General features: G+C 50.0%; 1 protein-coding gene across 6 annotated transcripts in view; it reads right to left on the bottom strand.

Annotated features, from left to right (window-relative positions):
- Positions 1–296: 296 nt before the first annotated feature.
- The window catches only part of KDM4A (lysine demethylase 4A), a 40,559-nt gene continuing 20,732 nt past the window's right edge, over positions 297–20,123 (bottom strand). For 4 of the 6 annotated variants that reach the window (XM_086383914.1, XM_086383896.1, XM_086383903.1 and 1 more), the window contains exons 12-22: positions 18,298–18,418; positions 14,991–15,172; positions 13,311–13,515; positions 12,785–12,861; positions 12,067–12,122; positions 9,436–9,544; positions 8,922–9,107; positions 5,684–5,854; positions 2,153–2,272; positions 1,777–1,869; positions 341–1,634 (exon numbers count right to left, since the gene is read on the bottom strand). In XM_086383914.1, coding sequence (XP_086240040.1) covers positions 1,494–1,634; positions 1,777–1,869; positions 2,153–2,272; positions 5,684–5,854; positions 8,922–9,107; positions 9,436–9,544; positions 12,067–12,122; positions 12,785–12,861; positions 13,311–13,515; positions 14,991–15,172; positions 18,298–18,418 — 1,461 coding nt within the window. In that variant the 3' untranslated portion in view covers positions 341–1,493. Of the gene's footprint in view, positions 1,635–1,776; positions 1,870–2,152; positions 2,273–5,683; positions 5,855–8,921; positions 9,108–9,435; positions 9,545–12,066; positions 12,123–12,784; positions 12,862–13,310; positions 13,516–14,990; positions 15,173–18,297; positions 18,419–20,123 lie in introns of all 6 variants that reach the window. The other 2 variants (XM_086383946.1, XM_086383936.1) reach the window with 1 other exon arrangement.

Below are 20,123 nucleotides of genomic sequence, written 5' to 3'. Positions count from 1 at the left end.
CAAACTCAGTTCTTTCTACAGGTTGTGGAAGTGGTCTGGTTCTCCCTCTATTAGCTTTTCCATCCCATCTCTAAAGTAAAAGAAGCAAAAGGACGTGCTCTCGGCCAAAGGGCCTCTTCTCCCCAGGTCCCCTTCACAGAGCCAAAGGACCAGAACTTGATAGAGTCCATCTCTTTAGGAGGGCCTTCAAGAGCCTTCTTAAAAGGCATGGCCCTGCTCCAGAGCCTGTGGACTCTAGGTACACTCCCGGCCTGACCCTGAGCCATCAGGCTCCTTGGGGCAGACACAGCCAATCCTCTGCTCAACACATTTTATTGCTAAGGACAAGGTGATGCACCAGTTTTCAAAATAATTTGGTTTATAGCGTTCATACGTAACAAAAAAACGGGGAGTATTATAAATCTGATTCTTGTATACACAGGGTATAAGTGTGAAGCCCTCCAATCCTGGGCCCAGGCAAACAAATTCATGAGGAGCAAAAACCTGTTTAACCCCTTCAGTGTTGCCCTCCAGTCCCACCCCCACCCCCAAAATCAGCTCCCTCCCACTCCTAGACCAAGGGGCGTATCTAAACCTGCCCCTGGCCTCCAGTGGCCCCAGTTCATCTTAACCCTCCCAACCCCTGCATGATTGCAATTTTCTGTTGACAGAATCACTCGCCAGGCTCTGCCTGCTTCCATCATTAGATCTCCCTTCAGATTATTCCCCACCCACACCCTCTAATACTGTGTCCACAGGTGCTCTGTGCCTCAAGTGATAATGAGCACACACCCCCAGATTATCCTATCTTCTTCTTCAAGAGAGGGCAAACAGCTGGCTTATTTCCTCAGCATCTCCATCTCATCACTGCAGCTTTGCCACCACTCCCTTGAGGCAGTTCTAGGGACAGACAGATGCCACAGCCATCTCCAGCCAACCCCCAGGGGCCCTTACTCAGCTCAGCTGAGGGCAGAATTTCACATTTTTGTTGCCCTGAATAGGCAAGGAAGAAAGTAAAGGCCAGGGGCTGGCAGAAGCTGGTCCAGACCAAACATACATACCGACACACACACACACACACCCACACCCCACACACACACCCACACCCACACACATAAATACAAAAGGGGTTAGGGGGGCAAGCACCAGCACCTCTGCCTAGTTGGTGCAGGTGATCGTTAGGAAGCTAAGTCCGAGGCCAGGAACAGAGTAACCAGCCCAGTCAGCACAGTCGACCCATTGCAGACTGGGGCCAGTGCAGCCATAGCATTCCAGTGCTTAGCCCATCAGCTGGGAGCTCAGCATCTTGCCACATGTCCAAGAAGGGCTCATCCTTGCACCACAGCGGAATGCAATGAGGGCAGGGTGAGAAGATGATGGGGTCGGTTAGTTCATTCCTTTTCATTTTACAATTCACTTTAGAGACTTCAGAGTTCCAAGTGTCTGCTGTGCTGTGGAACCCCAGAGTGCTTTCGCCTTGATGACTGGGACTCTCTCAGCTGCCGGAAGCACCCCTACTCCATGATGGCCCGGTATAGTGCAGGCTCGATGTAATCTTCCCGGTACCTTGAGTTGATAACTCGTTGCCGTTTCTTCTCCTGCTTAACCTCTTTCTCCGTGAAAATCTCATTGAAGCGCATGTCTGAGGCTACTGACTATAGAAGAATAGGCAAGCCAAATAAACGAGCACTTTGTGGCCAATGCCCCCACCTCCCGAAGCAAAAACAAAGGATCATGTCCTTGCTTTGTTCCCTTCCTCCCAGAGGGGAACCAAGGGCACACAGAAAACATACTCACCAGTCTAGACTTGACTCTCTTGGGAAGCTCTTCATCCAGCGTGTACACGTCATCTCTCTTAACCACAAGCTGTGAGCCATCCTCAAACTCCACCTACCAAGGAAACAAAGGCCTTAAGCTATCTTGTCGCTCCCTGGTCCACCATGCACATTGGCCATTTCCTGCCATTTCCTGCAGACACAGGAAGGGTTTAGAACACTGAAGCCATACCCAGCAGACTGGACACAGGGCAGCCCCAGCTCTGAAAAGGGTTGTGACCAATACCTTAAGCTCTCCTCTCCCAAGAGCAAAGACTTGCCCCGCCTCTGGCTCAAGAGGAAACACTTAACTAACCAAACAGCAGCCTCCCCCCATCCCCAGCAAAGCCTCTGGTTACCTGGTACATCTGGATGGGGTGGGAGGCCACAAACTTGGCTCCATAGACTTGGCCGTCTGTCCATCTCACCTGGACTACTTCCCCTTCAGCAGGAGGACCCAGCTGGAGACAGTCCTGACTCTGAGGGAACAGTAAGAAGAAGGGTGAAAGGGAGGTCCATTTGAGAGACCTGCTTAAGTCCTAGTCTACCTGCTATCTCTGCTGGCTGCTGCTGTTCCAGGTGACAAAAAAAGCAGCTATAATAACCTTAATAAATGTAGAAGACAACTACCATCATCAAGAACCTTTCTCATGTCCGTTCAACTGTCTAAGGGACAGTTCTAAGGGTTCTGCCAGGAAGAAACACTCAAACTGCACTCCACTATTTTAAGAGAGGGGTTCTTAACAGGAAAGTAATAAAAGACCACCTACCATGGGACTTGGCAAAAAACTTTAGCACTTTGACTCCCTGCAGAAGGGGCACCCTAAGGCTGGGTGGAACCCTCGCTGCATTCCCAGTAGAGGGCTTGTTACATAATTTGGTCAGTGTGTGAGCATGCTCATGGCAGCTGAATCAAAGGTCTGATGGGCAGAAATGGGAGAAGGTGCTTGGGGACGTGGCCCAAAAAATACACCTTGGAGCAGGAATGGGACAGAGTCTAAAATGCCAAATATCTAAAATTCTAATTGCTCTTTCCAATTTCCACTCATGACAAGAGGAAGGTTCTACTGCCAATTCATTTATTGAATAGAAATGGCTTTATACGGTATTGCCAACTCATTATTGACTAGTTACACAGTAACTATATTGTGTTATGAATTCAACAATTAAATAGAAAGCACTGCCCCACAAAAGAATCTGAGGTGGCAGTTTTAACTAGTCAAATATCTGATCTTTGATAAATATTGATCTTGGATAAATCACTTAAGTTCTAGGATACTCAGTTTTTCCTCCGATAACGGCAGTTCTCAAAGTATGGTCTGCACACTTTAGGGAGATTCCTGAGCCACCAGCAGGGAGCAAGCAAGGGCATGATAATTTTCACAATAACATTAAAACATGAGTCTCTTTCACTGTGCTGACATTTGCAGTGACGGCATAACACCTAAAAGTGTGCGATTGCTGGCACCACAGCACATATTGAAGCAACAACCCTGAGGTCTACTACTTGTTACTAATTCTTAGCCACTGTGTACTCATGATGTAGGAACAAAAGAGGAAAACCTGTAACCACGTAACAATGTCCCTTTGATAAAGCAGAAAAAATTATTTTGTTAAACCACAATCTTTAAGTACATGTGTAAGTACTCAGAAGACATTTTCTTTTGCACACTGAAGCATGATGGCTGTCCTGAGAAAAAGCACAGGGTAACTGAGTTGTGAGAAGTAACTGCTTTTTTTGTGAAACACTAGTTTTATTTGGGGGAAAAAAAAAAAAAAAAGACAAACAGGTTATTCAGACTTGGGTACTGGCAGAGATATTGAAAATGAATGAAGTGAGCCTTTCATTTCGAGGAAAACGGATTGACGGTACTGCCAGTAATAAAACCTAAGTTTTCAAGCACAAGTTATAATTTCAGAAAAGTCGTATCACCACCATGAGCTTGATGCTCCCTAAAATTTAAAGACTTTTCTGAGATTCGTGCTACAAATTAAAGTGGTTTTTTGGTACTGTATAATAAAATTTAACAATACCTGAAATATCTGCATAGCCCATTACACCAACATGGGTGAGGGTTCACAATCACCACGGGTGAAAGATGCATTCTCAGTGTAAGACAGACCAACAGAATTTAAGAGAGCATGTTCACCAAGCTGCCTTCAGAGTCCGCACTGCAGCTAACTACTGCACTGAGGTTTGGTGCAGTATCAAAGGAGAATGAACACAATCATCTGGAAGGCTATTTAAATACTCACTTTTTCAACTGCTTATCTATGTGAGACAGAGTTTTCTTCATACACTTTAACCAAAACAATATATTCCAACAAAATGAAGCTGAGACATTAAAGGAGTTTGCAAAATTATAGAAAACTGGCACTCCTCTAATACTTTTCATTTTACTTCAAATTGTTAAAAACAATGGACTATTTCAAATCAATCTCAGTTTTAATTTCTACTAATAATGAGCCAATAGAAAATCACGAGCAAATAATGAACCTTGTTGATAACACAGGCAGGCAAGGGTTAATAGACAATCCACATAAAGCTCTTTAGGGTCCTCAGTAATAATGTCTAAGAGTCCTGAGAGTTCTCTAAGTTGCAGATACCTCCTGCTTCTGAGTTGGTATTATCCGAGTCTGACAGAGCCCCGAGTCAAGAACCTAGCCCAGTGCCTGCCAAACTGGAAGAGCATCACAAAGCATAGCTAGCCTACTGCCACAGACACACCTGATACCATCTCTGCTGCTAATACATAGAATTCTGCCTTACAACTAATGAGTGGATCTTTAGCTAAGTTGCTAATGTGTGTGGACGTGTTAAAGGAAGAAGTGGCTTCGTCCCACTATGCTAGTGCTCAGTCTAACATGAAAAGGCTGGGGGTTGGGTGGGGGAATGGGGACAGAGAGACGAGCAACAGGGGAAACCTGAACTGAGTGCTGAGTCCTGAGCCAGAAAACCCAGGACCAAGTCCAGGCCGGGCCTCCAGTGTCTCAGGTGTTGGTAACACAGTCAGGCCAGGGTTATCTCCAAGCAGCTTCTATTCAGCCTCCAAAGCCTTCAACTGTAAAGAACCAAAAGCACACTCCACACATGTACCAAGAGGGCATGGTAGAAAAGAGGTAACTGGATAATTCTCCAGAAATTACACAGCTGCTGAGCAGGTACTGGCACACTGATCTGATTCCAAAGCTTGGGCCCTTCATCCAGTGCATCAGAACACCTTCACAGGTTGTTGCTGTTGCTGTTCAGTCACTAACCTGTGTCTGACTCTTTGCGACACCATGGACTGTGGCCCACCAGGCTCCTCTGACCTCCACTATCTCCCAGAGTTTGTTCAAATTCATGTCCATTGAGTTGGTGATGCTATCCAACCATCTCATCCTCTGCCGTCCCCTTCGTTTGCCTTCAATCTTTTCCAGCATCAGGTCTTTTCCAATGAGTTAAGGGTAAGCAAAGCAAAGTCGCTCAGTCGTGTCCGACTCTTTGCAACCCTGTGGACTGTAGCCTACCAGGATCCTCCATCCATGGGATTTTCCAGGCAACAGTACTGGAGTGGGTTGCCATTTCCTTCTCCAGGGGATCTTCCCAACTCAGGGATTGAACCCGGGTCTCCCGCATTGTAGGCAGATACTTTACCGACTGAGCAATACAAGCATGTTTCAAATTACTGCAGAAAACACTGCTTCCTACAAGCTTCTAGAGAAACCAGGGTACCCTAGTGGCATACAATGTTCTCTGTATAGAAAGACCAGTACAAACACTTCTTTCTGTTTGGGGGCCAAATGATGGATCCATGGGCCTGGCTAGAAAAGGCAGGTGGGCACACGGTCAGTCAAACCTAGAAATACCCCCATCCCAAAATGCCCAAGAAGCTCCACGCAGACATTACCACTATGTCCTCAGGATAGAGATTGTCGCTGAAGGAGCCGTCATCAAAGTTGACTTCGTAGAAGGTCTCAGTGGTGAGCCTTACCACCTCACACTGGTAGAAGCGCCCGTTCTTATGCTTGCTAATGACCTTCTGGCCTGCGGTGATGCTCTGCAAGGCCCCCTTGGCACGCTGGAAAAAAACAGAGGCTTGGGTTATGCCCATGTTGAGCTGACAGGCCTAGCAAATGGGGACCAAGATAAGCTGGTTCCTCTTCACCAGGGAAAGAGAGGCATGAGAATGGAAAGGTAAACGGCATAGGTCTTTCCAGATACCCACACCCCGGCCAGGACATGGGAAAACCTAGTGTCACGTTTCCCCCATAATGTAGCTCCTCCCTCATTCATAGTACGCAACTGGTCCTTATGCCAACCAACCATCCTGTCTCACCCCAAACTCCCCAGACTCTTGTGACTTCCCTATTGTGAGGAATTGGCCAGACAGCACCTACTAATCCACATAGTCCAGACACACATCAAAGTGGACGTGCAGCAGGCCCGGGGCCCCCACACAATACTCCACACAGACCTTCCCACCAGCTCTACCCTCAGGGTCAGAGCACAAAGACTGAGGTTCCCTGGATGTCCTCAGCTGTCTATGACACAGCTCCTCATTACAAGGACTCTGCTGTCTCTGGGGCCCTCATATCACCCTTCTTCCCATTCTGAACTTGCCCCTGATGCAAATGAGATCACAGAGTATCTGGCAGCCTCGGGTCCAACCACCCCTCCCTAAGCGGCCCGAGCTCTGCGCTCCAGCCACGCTGGCCTCCCTGCTGTCCTGAGCACTCGTGCCAAGCGCGTTCCCACCTCAAGGTCTCTGCACCTCTGTTCCCTCTACCTGAAAGGTTCTTCCCCAGTTCTCTGCACACTGGCTCCCTCACATCCAAGAGTCAACTCAGGGACAACACTGCTTACTACCTCCTCTTCCATTCCTGTATCCAGCCTTACTCTTATTTCGCATCTGTTAACACTGTATGTTTACTTGTTTCAACACATCTTTCAACCACAGGAAATGCAGCAGGAAGGCAGGCACTGTTACCTCATTCACTAGTATGTTCCCAGCACCTAAAACTGTGCCTGGAGAATTCCCCGCTCTCCAGCGGTTGAGGTTCCCTAAGTTCAATCCCTGGTCAGGGAACTAACATCCCACAAGCTGCCCGACCAAAATAAATAAAGTTAAAACAAAACAAAACACAAATAACTGTCAGACATGCCCAGTACGTGGGTGAAGAATGAATTAGTAAAAGAAATACTCAACAGTACCCACCTTTCCTTATAGTACCAGCCATCTACAGCTGCCAATGTGAGGGTGTGTGGATGGGCAGGGGGATAATAATCACCACCACATCACAATCCTGTTCCAAAACAAAACTCCTACCCCCTCACCAAAAGTACCTCAGGCTTTTATTCCTCATTGACTATTTTCCCTTCTTCCTAAGCTCCCAACCCACCCCCAACCACCTCTTGCACTCAGTAGAATATATTTACGAAAACGGAGGATCCAGGGACTTCCCTGGTGGTCCAGTGGTTAAGAATCCGCCTTGCAGTGCAGGGGATGTGGGTTCAATCCCTGGTCAGGGAACTAAGCATGCCATATGCCGCAGAGCAACTGAGCTTGCGAGCCACAACTACCAAGTCTGGGCTGCAACAAACAATGAAAATCATGTCCTGCAACTAAGACTCAAGGCAGCCAAATAAGTAAGTAACTAAAGGAGAAGAAGAAAGAGCCAGTCAGCCAAGGCCTTTTCCAAGAGCCAAACGGTAAGGGGACAATTTGTCCTCTGCGCTGGTGCTCTATTGTGTCCTTCCTTTTATGACTGTTCTTTACCACACTGCTGACAAGTCTTCATGGGCGTCCCCTCTACTAGACTGCACCTCACGGAAGGCACAATGGCTCCTGTCCTGACTGCCCCTGGAGCCCCAAGGTGGGGTGCACACAGCGCTGCCACCCCGACAGCATGAGGCCCTCCTGAGCCCCCTGCTGCTCTGCTTCTCTCCACGTCTCTCTCTGCTTCTCAGCTGCTTTCCCTGCTTCCTGCTCTACCATCTACTCCTTCTATTAGGAATCTCCAGAGCCCAGTTTCTAATAGGAATTAGCTTTAACTATCCTGTTAAATGCTGATAATATCCAAATTTTCATCCAGTGAATCCAACTGCCTCCTGGTACCTCAGCCAGAATGTTCCAGCAATATCAAAGTCTACAGGTCCTTCCCTTGTTTTCTATCTCCCCCACTTTCCCCTACAAAACAGCCCTGGCCCATCTCAGCTCCTGAACATAGTTAATATCGTATTAGCATCCCTTCCATCTTTAAGGATGGAATCCACACTCGCTCACCTCCCTCTTCCTCTCCCCATGGCAGTCAACAGACCCATCAGTTCCACCCACTGTGGGATCCAGTGCTGGTTGTGATCCTAAAGCTCTGCCTCTGTGTTCCCACTTCAGACCTCAACTTCTCACCTAGGCTAACTGGTCTCCTGGCCTCAAATTCGTATTCCTTCAATCTTTTCTTCAAACCAGAATGGTTTTAAAAAATATAGCTCGAAGTCATAATACTGATCAAGTTCCCCTCTCCTAGTGGAAGAAAGGTCAGACTCCTAACTGAACGTGGCAGCCCAGGGCCTTCCTCCTCTGGCACTGCCTGCCTTTCTAGTACCAACCCCCACCAGGTTCCCAGAACCCAGTCTTACACGTTCCTCCTCCTGAGGCTCGCTCATTCTGTTTCTGAAGACTTGAACTGCATCCTGCTCATAATTCCCCTTTATTATTTAAGACCCACATCAATGCCACCTTTAATCCAAACCTTTTCATGCAGCTTTCACTAAGCTTCACTACTTAGAGAAAATCAGTGCCATGTAGGGCTCATGGTATACTACTCTTCCCGTAAGTTCACGATATTTACAGAGCTTCTGCAATGTCCCTGACACCCAGATTAACAAGACACGGACCCTCAAGGAGTTTATCCAGGAGGAGAGGCAAACAAGGAATCAACCACAAGGCAGTTGATACCCCAGGATTAGGAAATACAGGGCAGGAAGCAGAGATGGACAGGGGTCACCTCCTAATTCCACACTCATTAGCATTTCTGAGAAGCATAGTGCTTAAGGAAGTAACTTGCTGACACAACAAATGAACAGCCTGCAGAGAAAATGACTCAGGAAAAATGGTCAAGCGGATTCCAGAATGGCAGCCCCCTCACCTCCAAATTAGGGATCTTGTGCCGGAAGCAGGTGATGAAGACAACGAAAGGCCAGTCGTCTGGCTGCATCATCACGCCTGCAGCCTGAGCGCAGCTCACGTGGAAGGCAGTTGGGCAACGGCCGTGAGAACACTGCACACAGCAGCCGGCAGTTCTTTTCCTCCGTTTCTTACAGAAGACACATTTCTACAACACAGGGGAAGTAGGCCAAATATTGCAGAAACTGGGACGGTCTCCTCTACTGCTCCCCCAAATGCACAGAGCCATACACGCAAGAGCCCACCTGCTTCCCAAAACACGAGGGTGCATACACCCTCTGTTAATCTCATATCTGATAACAGACACCCTCATTAAGTAGTTTTAACCACAGGGTGAGAACTGTTAAATCACGCCCCAAACCAAGGGGCACAAGACCAGCCAGGGGATGCCCTCATAAGTGCTATGTTCCCCTCTACCCAGAGCCTTGGAAACAGAGAAAGGATGCACAGTCACATGCTCATCTCTCTCTCCTTACCAGTTTGAAGCGGGGCAGGGGAATTTTGCTCACATCCACTGGACTTCTTTCTGCAATGTTGACAAATCTTGCTTCCAGAATCGCCACCGCACATGAGACATGGACCCATCTGCCAAAGGCAAAGGCCACTTCAGTCCCCTCAGACCCTATGGCTTTCTCTTCTTTGTTTTTGGTTTTTTCCCCCAGGCAAGGCTTATAGAGGCCCTGCTGTAGCAAGGGGGAGCAAGAACAAAGAACAAGTTCCCTTGCTTGCCTGCTCCCTGCAGGGTGGGGAGGCAAGCTTGTGACTTATATAGGATGAGAGTAACATGTGTCTAGGGGTCGGGCCAGAAGGGTAGATGGTGTGCCCACCCCTCTGGTGGTGCTGAGTCCAGGATGCATGTTCAGTACCTGCTTTTGTTCCCAACACCCTGTTTTTGCTCCGGGCTCTTCAAATGGCTAAATGGCTATCATGGTTCTCCTTTTTAGCCCTGTTTGTTTAACCTTTTGGTTAAGTTTGTGTCTTCTAGGTTCCAACAGTTCGAAGTAAGGCTTCAGGATGGCTCAAAGAGTTCAACCCATTCTGGGAGAAAGTGGCCCAGGTCCCTACAGGTCCTTGGAACAGTCAGTGAAGTGTAGGCAATGGTCTGCAGCCCCTGTCCAGCATAAGAAGCTTCAGAAGAAGAGACCTTTGACCTCTTAGAATTAGAGTATAGAGGTGGGGGTGGAGGGCAAGGGGGATGAGACAGACTGGGACCTGGGACCCTCTGCCACAATGCTGCAATGCTTCTACCTGGACAAATTTCTCCTCAAGCAACAAAATACAAAGGAACTGTACAGGACTAAAAATAAACGTGCACGTGCACAGCTGGGGCAAACTCTGGACAAAAAGATACAGAGAACAAAAATTCAACTGCCGCTTTTGAAGAGCATGGCCTCTTCTGATGTGGGCCTGACTGTGGTGCTTCCTCCCTCTGCCACTGTGACCCCTGAAGTTCCCAGCAAGGTCCTCAGACCCAGAGAGTTAAGACCAGAAGTGTCTCCCACACTAAGTGGGAAAAGGTCCCCACCACACAGTCCCAGGTCAGCACAGCATCACACTGTTTACACCACTCACAGCCTGCTGCTAAATACACAGAGCCACAGCTAACTGGGGGTGTGGTTTAGAAAGTGAAAATAAATTAGAGAACTCCCTACAGATGTCTTTAATTGGAGAACCTGGGCGCTTCCTCAAAATATCTCCAAATGGGCCCCAATCTGCCAGTAAGCCCAGCCCTCCCCTCCACGCCTTTGCCCAAACCTTTCCCAGGGCCAAAATGACCTCTCCCTTCTGCTCCCTTCGTCCACCTCAGAATCACTCTTTCGTTTCTGTCCAGCCCCATTTACTCTGAGAGGTGTGTTCAATGGACACCCTCAGAGAATTAAAGTTTGGGACAGCTGGAGAAACTAACACGCACCTAGATGGGCTCCACTAAGATGGTGAGTGCTCTCAGGATCAGGCCAGGTGAAAACCTACATACGACAAGACGGTGTAGGGGCCACGTGGGGCCACCTGCAGTGTGTGAGTGGGGACAGGTCTGTTTCTGCACAGCTCCGCAGGGCAGACCAAGGATTATATGGCGAAGGTGGGAGGTGCAAGCAGAGCCATTTCCACTCAAAGAAAAGGAGGACTTAAACAGCACTCTGGCGACTGTAAGGAACACAGTGCCCTCCAGTCAGGGCAGCAAGTGCTCCAGAGCAGTGGAAGGAGTGAGCAGAGCAGCATGAAGGGGATGCCTGCGAGGCAAGAGGCTTGGTGGTGTGTGCGCTAAGGATTTCAGCTGGAAGCAGGGTCCTCCCTGCTGTTTCCCCATCGACCTGTGAGTACTCTCCCCTAGGCAGCCAGGCCTCAGAGCAAAAACCTCATTCACCTGACATTTCTACCCCAGAACCACTAAGCCGGGACCAAGCACAAAAACTCGGCTCACAGAACTTCCCCGGTGGTCCTGTGGTTAAGACTTCGCCTTCCAACGCAAGGGGGTGTGGGTCTGATCCCTGGATGGGGAGCTAAGACCCCACTAAAATCCCACATGACCAGCACTCAAAAGAACCAAAACAAAAAGACAGAAGCAACACTGCAACAGATTCAATAAAGACTTAAAATATTCAGCTGACTGAAAGTGACCTGCTGGCAGCAGAGAAGCCCAGCTCCGGACTGAGGAACAGAACCCTCTATGGGTTTGGCTGACGAGTGGGTAGGTGTAGCTGGGCTTCCTCAATGTCCCAACACCCTCCTGAAGGACATGCGCCCTCATTCCCGACAGCCAGGGAGTCTGCTTTGGGAAGGGCTCACAGCCCACAGCCATGGCCACCTCTGCACCAGCCCCACATCTAACCCGTCAGGTCCCCTGTCCACCATGAAGCCCCGGCATCATCTTCACAGGGTCTTCACACCCTCGTGAGTCCATCTTAGCTTCTCCAGAAGGGTGTAACTTACAATGCTGCCTCCAAGGGGAAGCTCTGGACTGCCTGGCTTCCCATCTTTAAAATTGGTCTTGGAGATGCTATTTCAGCCCCAAACAGTGTGCTTCCCAAGTCATCATCAGTCATGTGGATGACAGCCCCTACCCTGGCGGCACGCCTGCACACGGCTTCAGGGCTCAGAAAACTCACCTGTCATCGTTGGCTCTCTGCAGGGCTCCTCCTCGTAATGAGCACAAACAGCAGTCCTGCCAAGAAGTAGGGGAGGAGGAGTGGTCACCACCGAATTATTAACATCCAATCTGTTCTCCTAGTGACTTCCTTCAGGCAACTGTAGCCTTCACATGAGAAAGCATGGGAGGCCTCGCCTGCACAGCCCCCGGAACCAGGACTCCCCTGCAGGAAGACAGGGAGGCCACTCGGGGCTAAAGTGCACCAATTATTCGCCTGACTTAACCTAATTGTCTTCCCTGTTAATAATAACAACTGAAAGTCATGAACGATACCCTGCTTAGGCTGCGGGCATTACAGGGCTCTGCCTGCCTCCTATGCGGGTACTGCCAGGTTCCAGAGAGGAGTGAAGAATAAAGAGAAAGGCACAAAATGAACATCTGAGCCCTGTTCTGATGCTCTGCCCTGATGGCTCAATTCTTTACAGGGGGCAGTGGTCTGTTCACCAGAGGACCTCTACTCGGTCCTGACACAATGGGGCAAACAGCTTCCAGACGCCATCAGGCCCCGCTGCAGATGGGCAGCAAGCGCGCTCACGGCGGGGGGGTTTATTCTGACAACACTCTCACATCACTGTGTACCGGGTCTTGCTCAGACCGCTGGGGCAGGGTCCACATGAAACAGTGGCCCTGAGCAAGCGCGTCTCACGGGGAGACAGCGACAGCATGGACGCGCTCACCTCTTCCAGGGCATTGGCTGAACACCGAGAACACATCCAGTCTTCAGAAGCCTTTGCAGGGGGTACCCCGTAGCAACCTAACAGGGACACCGAGGTGAGCAAATTAAACCCAGAGTCAGAAAGCAGACCTGCAGCTCCTCTCCAAATACCCTTTCCCAAAGCGACAAGCAAATCTTACAGAGACCCCTGAATTCTAGCGCCATGGCCCCCACAAATCAGCCATATGGTATGGACCAAAGTCTCAAAAAGTCAGAAACCAGATTCATTGGTACCAACACCCAGTGACCAGCAGGGACTAGTCCCCTCCACGTATCTGCAACCAGGGGGACAGCCCAGGGTGGACAGTACGAGCACAGACCCAAGTCACAGACCCGATCTGACCACTCCAACAACATATAAGCAATCTTTGCACTGGGGGGGCAGTGGGGTGGGGAGCTGGGAGGCTGTCGGGAGACTGAGAGGTGGAAGGACTTGATCAGATGCCCTTGCCCTGAGACTGCATGCAGAGAAGAGGTGAGGCACTCACTGGCGTGGACCCGGACGCTGCACTTCTTGCAGGACACCAGGAGGCTGGTGCCGTCCTCCTCCAGGTAAGGGGTGGACAGGTTGATGTCCGTGCTGCAGCCAGTCGAGGTGAAGCACATTTCTGGAATCAATGGCTTGGTCCTCTGCGTCTGGGGGGCCAAATCTGGAGCGCTGCCACAGCTCTGACCAAAACCTCCAAACTCCACCTAAGGAGGGGGCAAGCGCACACCTCAGGGACCCGACCTGGGTCCTGCACTCCCCACCTGCTCTGTCAGCAGAAAGCTGCTCTCTTCCTGACGGGGCCGGCTATGGCTCCCAGGTGCACAGCCATTATCCCAGAGCTGCTAATTGAAGTTACCTCTAATGACTCAAATTCAATTTCTCACAGCAGCATCAAACAAAGGCCCCCGGGGACAACCGGGAAGAGGAAGAGAGGTAATAGGCAACTGGGACTTCAATCTTTCCCAACCAGACGGTAATAAAATGCACTGAGAGGCTGGCGAGGCTGTTCTTAGGGGCCTCCCTCTGTGCTGCATGGCACAGCACCCCACCCAGAGAGAGGCCCCAGGGCAGGTGCTCCCCCGGGCCAGCACAGATTCTTCTCGAGGCCATGTCAGCAGTCACCTGAGCTGCAACTCTGTCACATGGTTGGAGCCCCACATGCTGTTCCTGGCTTGGAGCCCCTTCGGGAAGAACACTGTGTCCATGTCCTTCCCTTGGCAAAGAGCCTGACTGCGAGGATCTGCGGGCTCTGCCGCTGGATGGCACATACACCCCCTGTTCCAAAGATGGGGCCCAGAAACATGTCAACCCCAAGCCTGTGCCATTCATGGAACGCTGAGCCCCGCTCGACAGATAAATAGCCAGGCCATCTGCCTGCTTCCCGCCCAGTCAAGGACACGTAGTGAACTTTTGGGCTCGCTTTTTGGTCACTGGAAAGAAAGAATGAGTTACTAACTCAAAGTACGTGGGTCTGAAGTTTCATTCTTTGGCAAACATGAACCTGGGGCCCCTGCCCGGCTCAGGGACAGCCACGCCACTCCAACTAGCACACGGGACTGGCTCCCTACGTGCTGTCCTGTGTAGGTCCCAGCTGAGACTGAGCTGGTCCTCTGGCACAGGCTGCTGTGGGTGCCCTTTTGGCCTCCAAGAGCTAGACTCAAAGAGACCCATGATGGTGGAGGCATCAAATGCCCCACGAGTGGGAGGGGCACGGCTGGGCTCAGCCAGGGTGCTTTCCCATCCCTCTTCCTCCTGCAAAGCCCCTACTCTTGCCCCTCCCAAGTGCCTTTCCACTGCTGCCAACATCCACAGTGGCTATGGGCAAGGAAGAAAAGAGACAACGCTGGAGGATCTGATTTAAAGAATCCCCAGTTCTTCAGACTGGCCAGGACGACAAACTACCTAGAAGGAATTATCACTTACTAGAAAGAGCAGATTCCTCAGCAAACAGTGTTGAGTGCCAAAGGGAGCCGGGAATCCCCCAGAGCCCAAGCCACACCCTCTGTTCTTACCCAGAGCATTCTCAAGTGAAACCCACATGCTCACCTGCCTGGTGAAGCCTTTCCATCCAGCAGGCGGATGGGGCAAAAACACACCCTTCCCAAACTATGTCCCCACCATTAAAGCTAGCTGTCCTGAGTGCTGGCACTGGGTAAACAGAGGGGATACGAGGGCTTACCTGATGGTAAGTCTGAAAGATCATGCAGACAGCGCAATGAGGGGCCTGCTGGGCCATGGCCTCGTTGAACTCTTTCTCAGCCTCAAAATTTGGAGGTCGGTTCTGCCAGAGCTGGCTCAGGGGCTTGGCCCAGGCCTCTGTCTCCTCAGCCTCCTCCTCGGGGGTCAGCTGTTCTGGTAGCTCTAGAGGAGGAAGCAGAGGTGTGAGTCAGGCAGGCAGCACCAGCCTTGCTCTGTGGCTCCGCCTGGAGAGCCGAAGAGCTCAGCTCAAGCTGGGACCTTCCGGTTCCAGGTCGGGACTAACCCGAGAACCTGTGGGTGACAAAGGCCAAGGGCAGGGGTGATTTTCAAAGGACTCCGCCAGAATTAGGATGGTCTTATGGGGAGCCCTGCAATCTGTGGCTACAACTCCTCCAATGACCTCCTCACTTTTTTCTGGACAGGACTGCCTTCCAAGAGACCCTGGAGACCTATGTTGAGCAGCCCAAGGAAAGCTCTGGAACATACGACACAAGCTACCCATTTATCTGTTTATTCCTTGCAACTCAAGCTCAGTGCAAACAAACAGTTATCTCCTCCACCTTCAATCACGTTTAATCCAAAGGGATCTGGCAGCTGCCATGCATGTGATCTCAGTGAAGGCGACCGTAATGGACTGCAGTTAAAATCGACCCCTACAAGCTCCATCAATCAGGCCTAAACAGGAGACATGGTGCCAAAGTCCAAGCACACGTTTTCCATATCCTAGTCAGAACAAGAGTGATCGAGACAGGAACAGAGAAACAGAAACAGACCACTCACAATCACCAGAGAAAAATGACCACACACACACTTGCTGTGCTTACACAACCAAAAGCAGCCAAGAGCCACTCTACTTGTGAATACTGAATAAACGATGAAAAAGTTCAATAGTTTAGTGAAAACTGTAGGAACCAAAATTTCACAGCTTTCCTAGATAAAACCTCATTAGGCTGTACAGTTTAGGCACTCACTATGCGCTTCACTAAATGCCTCAATTAAAAAAAAAAAGTTTTAAGTGGAGAGAAGGGTGTGCGAGACTAAGAGACTGAAGAAACTCCTAAATGCAATGTATGACCCTAGTTTGGTTCATACTGGTTTAGAGGAAAGAACACATTTTTAGGATGAGCAGGGAAAGATGACTATGGACTGAGAATCAGAGGGTATTATGAAGTTACTCCTGACTTTCGGAGGTCAAGTGTTTACACAGGAGATGATCCTACGTAGAAGATGCCTGTTGGTTCACTTTAAATGAAAAGACTTGACAATTACATCTTACTTTCAAATGACACAGCAGATATGTATGCCCATAGGTAAACAACGCATGCGTGCATGGGGAGTCGCTTCAGTTGTGTCCAACTCTTTGTGAGTCTATATAGACTATATGGACTATAGCCCAGCAGGCTCCTCTGTTCAAGGAATTCTCTCCAGGCAAGAATACTGGAATGGGTTCCCATGCCCTCCTCCAGGGGATCTTGCTGACCCAGGGGTCTCTTGCGTCTCCTGCACTGGCAGGAAGGTTTTTCACCACCAGTATCCCCCGGGGAGCCCAAACAATGTACAGGGAGAGACAAAGCAATTATGGCAACACAGTGTTCTTACTCTTTCAATTTCTCTACATTTAAAGTTTTTTAAACATAAAAAGTTAGAGAGATGTATATCATGATCTCATTCACATTATCAGAAAAAGACACACGTGGACGTAATTTAACACCTGACTAGGACAATCAGAACAGTGACACACTGAAGTGTTCAGAGCGGTCCTCTCTGTAGAGTTATCTTTCCAGCTTTTCCAGCTTTCCCAGTTTTCTTTAGTCTGCACTGCTTTAGCGCACTGGGGAAAAATCAGAAGTGAGGCTGTTGCCAACCTAGAGGTCCTGAAGCCCCCACCAGGGCTGGAGAAAGACCATAGAGGACTTCTGAGACTCTAAATCGTGCTCTCGAGAGGCTTTCCCCACCCAGCTCACCGTGATTGATCCTCTATCAAAGGAGAAGAGCAAAGGTGGGCGTCAACATCACAGCAGAGAGGGAACATGGGGCTTGTGGAGCAGGGGGAAGGGCTGACTGAGGAGCCTCTGGGCCTTCCCACCCAGCCCCGGGCGTGGGCAAGGACAGGACAGGGAAGGACGGGGCACCAGGCAACAGTAACAAGGGGCCTAGTCACTGCGGACCTCGGAGGCTCTGCCAGCTCCGGGCAGCACAGGAGGCCACGCTGTACTGATGGCTATCACGCTCTGGGCTGCAAGTCTCCTCCAGTGCATCCCTGCCTACTCACCTGTCTCCTTCACCGCCTCTTCTTCCTCAGTCCTCCCAACCCCAGCCTCTACGCCCCCTCCCTGAGTGGCCCCCCTTAATAAAGATATAAATACCCCCTCCACCCTCCACGGTCTACATCTTCCCTAGACACTGAACATAGGTCTCCAAACCCAACCAACTCTAGAACCTAGGGAGGCACTCAGCTCAGGCTTCCCCGTCCCACCAACCGCACAGCGCCATGTCCAACCCGCAGGCTCTATCCTCCCCATGGGGTCACCAGGTCCTCTCCATATTCCTAGTTCAGACCCCTGGACCTCACAGAGGCTGCGACAAAAGCCCTCTTCTCCTTCTAAACACAATCATTAGGAACAATCTTTCTAATGCATATCAGGCCAAGCCCCTCCTCTGGCGAAACACTTCCAGGGCTCAGAGCGCCCAAGGCAAATTCTTCACTCCTGAGAAGTAGCTCACAACTACCTCATTCCTCCTCCTCCTCCTCCACGCCCTGGCTTGGCTCTGAAAACCCAGCCACAGTGGGCTGGCTCCTCTGAATATACCTCCCTGCCTGTCTTCACACCAGGGTTAGTTACTCGCACTGTCCCCTCCGCCTGGATCACCACCTCCTCCCTTTAGATCAGTCAACTACCCCGTGGGCTTCCTGAGGGCATGGACATATCTTAGCTTAATCTATGTCTCCACACATCCAGCACAGGGCCCTTGGCATCAGTGACAGAACCTGCTCCCCTGAACAATCAGCCACTCCTTCCTAAGAGAAGCGAAGGAAGAATCTGCGTGTTACGATCCCGCAATAGGCAAATTCCAAGACACCCGAACCTATAGTGAAATCTGAGAATAAGTCTGATACCCTGAAATCCAGCCCTCTGCAAGGAATACCTGGGGGGAACAGCTAAGCCACAGGTCCACCCCGGCCCTCCGGATCCACCCCGGCCCTCCGCGTAGCTTCCGGAGGTCTTGGAGGAGGTCCTGATGTGCTGAGAGCCTTTCCTCTGGAGATGAGTGAAACTACCACTTACCATCATCGCTGACGCAGTCCTGCAACACGAGCGGGTGGTGGCGGGGGAGCTTGCTTAAGGGCTGACGGCGGCCCTTGGACTTCTTACTCTCTTCCAGGGAAAACATATATTCATCCGCAACCTGGGCAAACCACAAGAAGAAATCAAGTTGGCCTTCCCGCCACTTGGGGACACAGCAGAAGTCAGTCTTACAGTGGAAACCAAAGGAAAGAGCAGGGCAGAGAGACTCAAAGGAACAAATATAAAACCAAACATGGAAAACACCTGTCTTAGAAGAAGCTAAAGTGACAAGTGTCATGCAAATCAGCCAAACCAGGATTGTGTAAACCATTTTTGGATTTAGTAAGTGTGGATCTCAGAAACAGGGTGAAACAAACGTACCTAAAACAAACCTGCTCCAGCTCTAAAGAAGAGCCGCACCCCTCCCTGAAGCTCACTGACACGAGGCTGTGTCTGAGAGCCCAGACAGGCACAGGAGGCCCCGTTCCTTGGACAAGAAGGCCAGCAGCAGCTGTTATAAAGTGCTGGGCACCTGGGCCATCTAGGTTTGAAAGGCCCGAGCACAAGCAAAGCAGAGAGGAGTAGCCGACCCATTAAAAAGAAAACAGGCCACTTCCCCTGCACCTTCAAGACCTCAGCTCTAGCTGACACTGTTTGTTCCTCTTCTCCAGAGAACACCAGCCAGGACAGAGCACGCCTCTGAAACCCTGGCCTGCTGCAGAGAGAAAGGCTGATTTAATGTTGCATTTACATAATGTCAGAGCAAATGTGAGTAGGTTTAAAGTATAAGGACTCAATCAGTAATAATACCACATCAGAGTTTCCTTCTAATCGATATGTTTAAAACTTGGTTGTACTGACTTTAGGAGACACGGGTTATGGCAAAACCTATTGAACGAGGACCTGAGGCCTGGAAGAGGCCCACTCTGCAACTGTGACAGAAACCAGAGCTTTAGAGTGCTGCAGAGAAAGGGCAGCATCACAGTGCCCCCTCGGAGAAGGGACACTGGACCTGAGGACTCCATGTGCCACTACACAGAGCCCCAGGACGTAGGGGTCACACTTGAAAACGTCAGGAAAAAACCAAATGCTGAGCACAGAGCCCTAAACTGAGTGTCTGTTTGCCCACTCATTTAACAAACATTTACCAAGACATACTGAGTCCAAAGGCCTGCGGGGGAAGGTAGGTGAGATAAAACACGCCCCTAGGGCGTGCTCCCTAGCTCGACCCAAGCAGTGATGCTCAGGGCGGCATGCGGTGATGTGGAGAAGTGAGACGAAGACTATCACAGACTTCATCAGACCAGAACTACACCAGCAGTCTAAAGCAGCGCCTTCCAAAATGTACACCAGGAAGGGGCCATGAAAGCTGCCACTGGAGTGAACAGGTTGGGGCTCCAGGCCGCCTCCATTCTGACCACAAGACCCCTGCTTCTGATTTACATTTTTTAAGTGAGTAAGAGGTCATGTAAGGAGGGTGTTCTTCGGCTCAACAGACTGGAAATACCCACCAAATTTATTTGATAGTGTAATCACGAAAATAAAAAATGTAGGGATATGCACCCAATGCGTGTATACTTACTGATGAGTTATATATAGTAATGTACTTATACACACCTTAAAACAGACTGAAAGGATTAAAAATAAAGTTCCATTATTTGATTCCTGCTCCTCCATTATCTTCTTGCACCCCCTACTATGAAGATTACTTAGATAACAACCCTAAAAGTGAGTTATGGCAAAGACCAGGAAGTACAGGTGTGAGAATAAACGGAGCAGAGGTGGTGAGGATTTCTGGCCTGGGTCTCCTGGGTGTCCAAGGTGAG

The sequence above is a fragment of the Bos grunniens genome, chromosome 3, assembly GCF_055505025.1.
Source record: "Bos grunniens cultivar Pamir isolate PY7600 chromosome 3, Bosgru_T2T1.0, whole genome shotgun sequence".
In the NCBI taxonomy this organism is placed as follows: Eukaryota; Metazoa; Chordata; class Mammalia; order Artiodactyla; family Bovidae; genus Bos; species Bos grunniens.
This window is presented reverse-complemented; position numbering and strand designations above follow the sequence as displayed.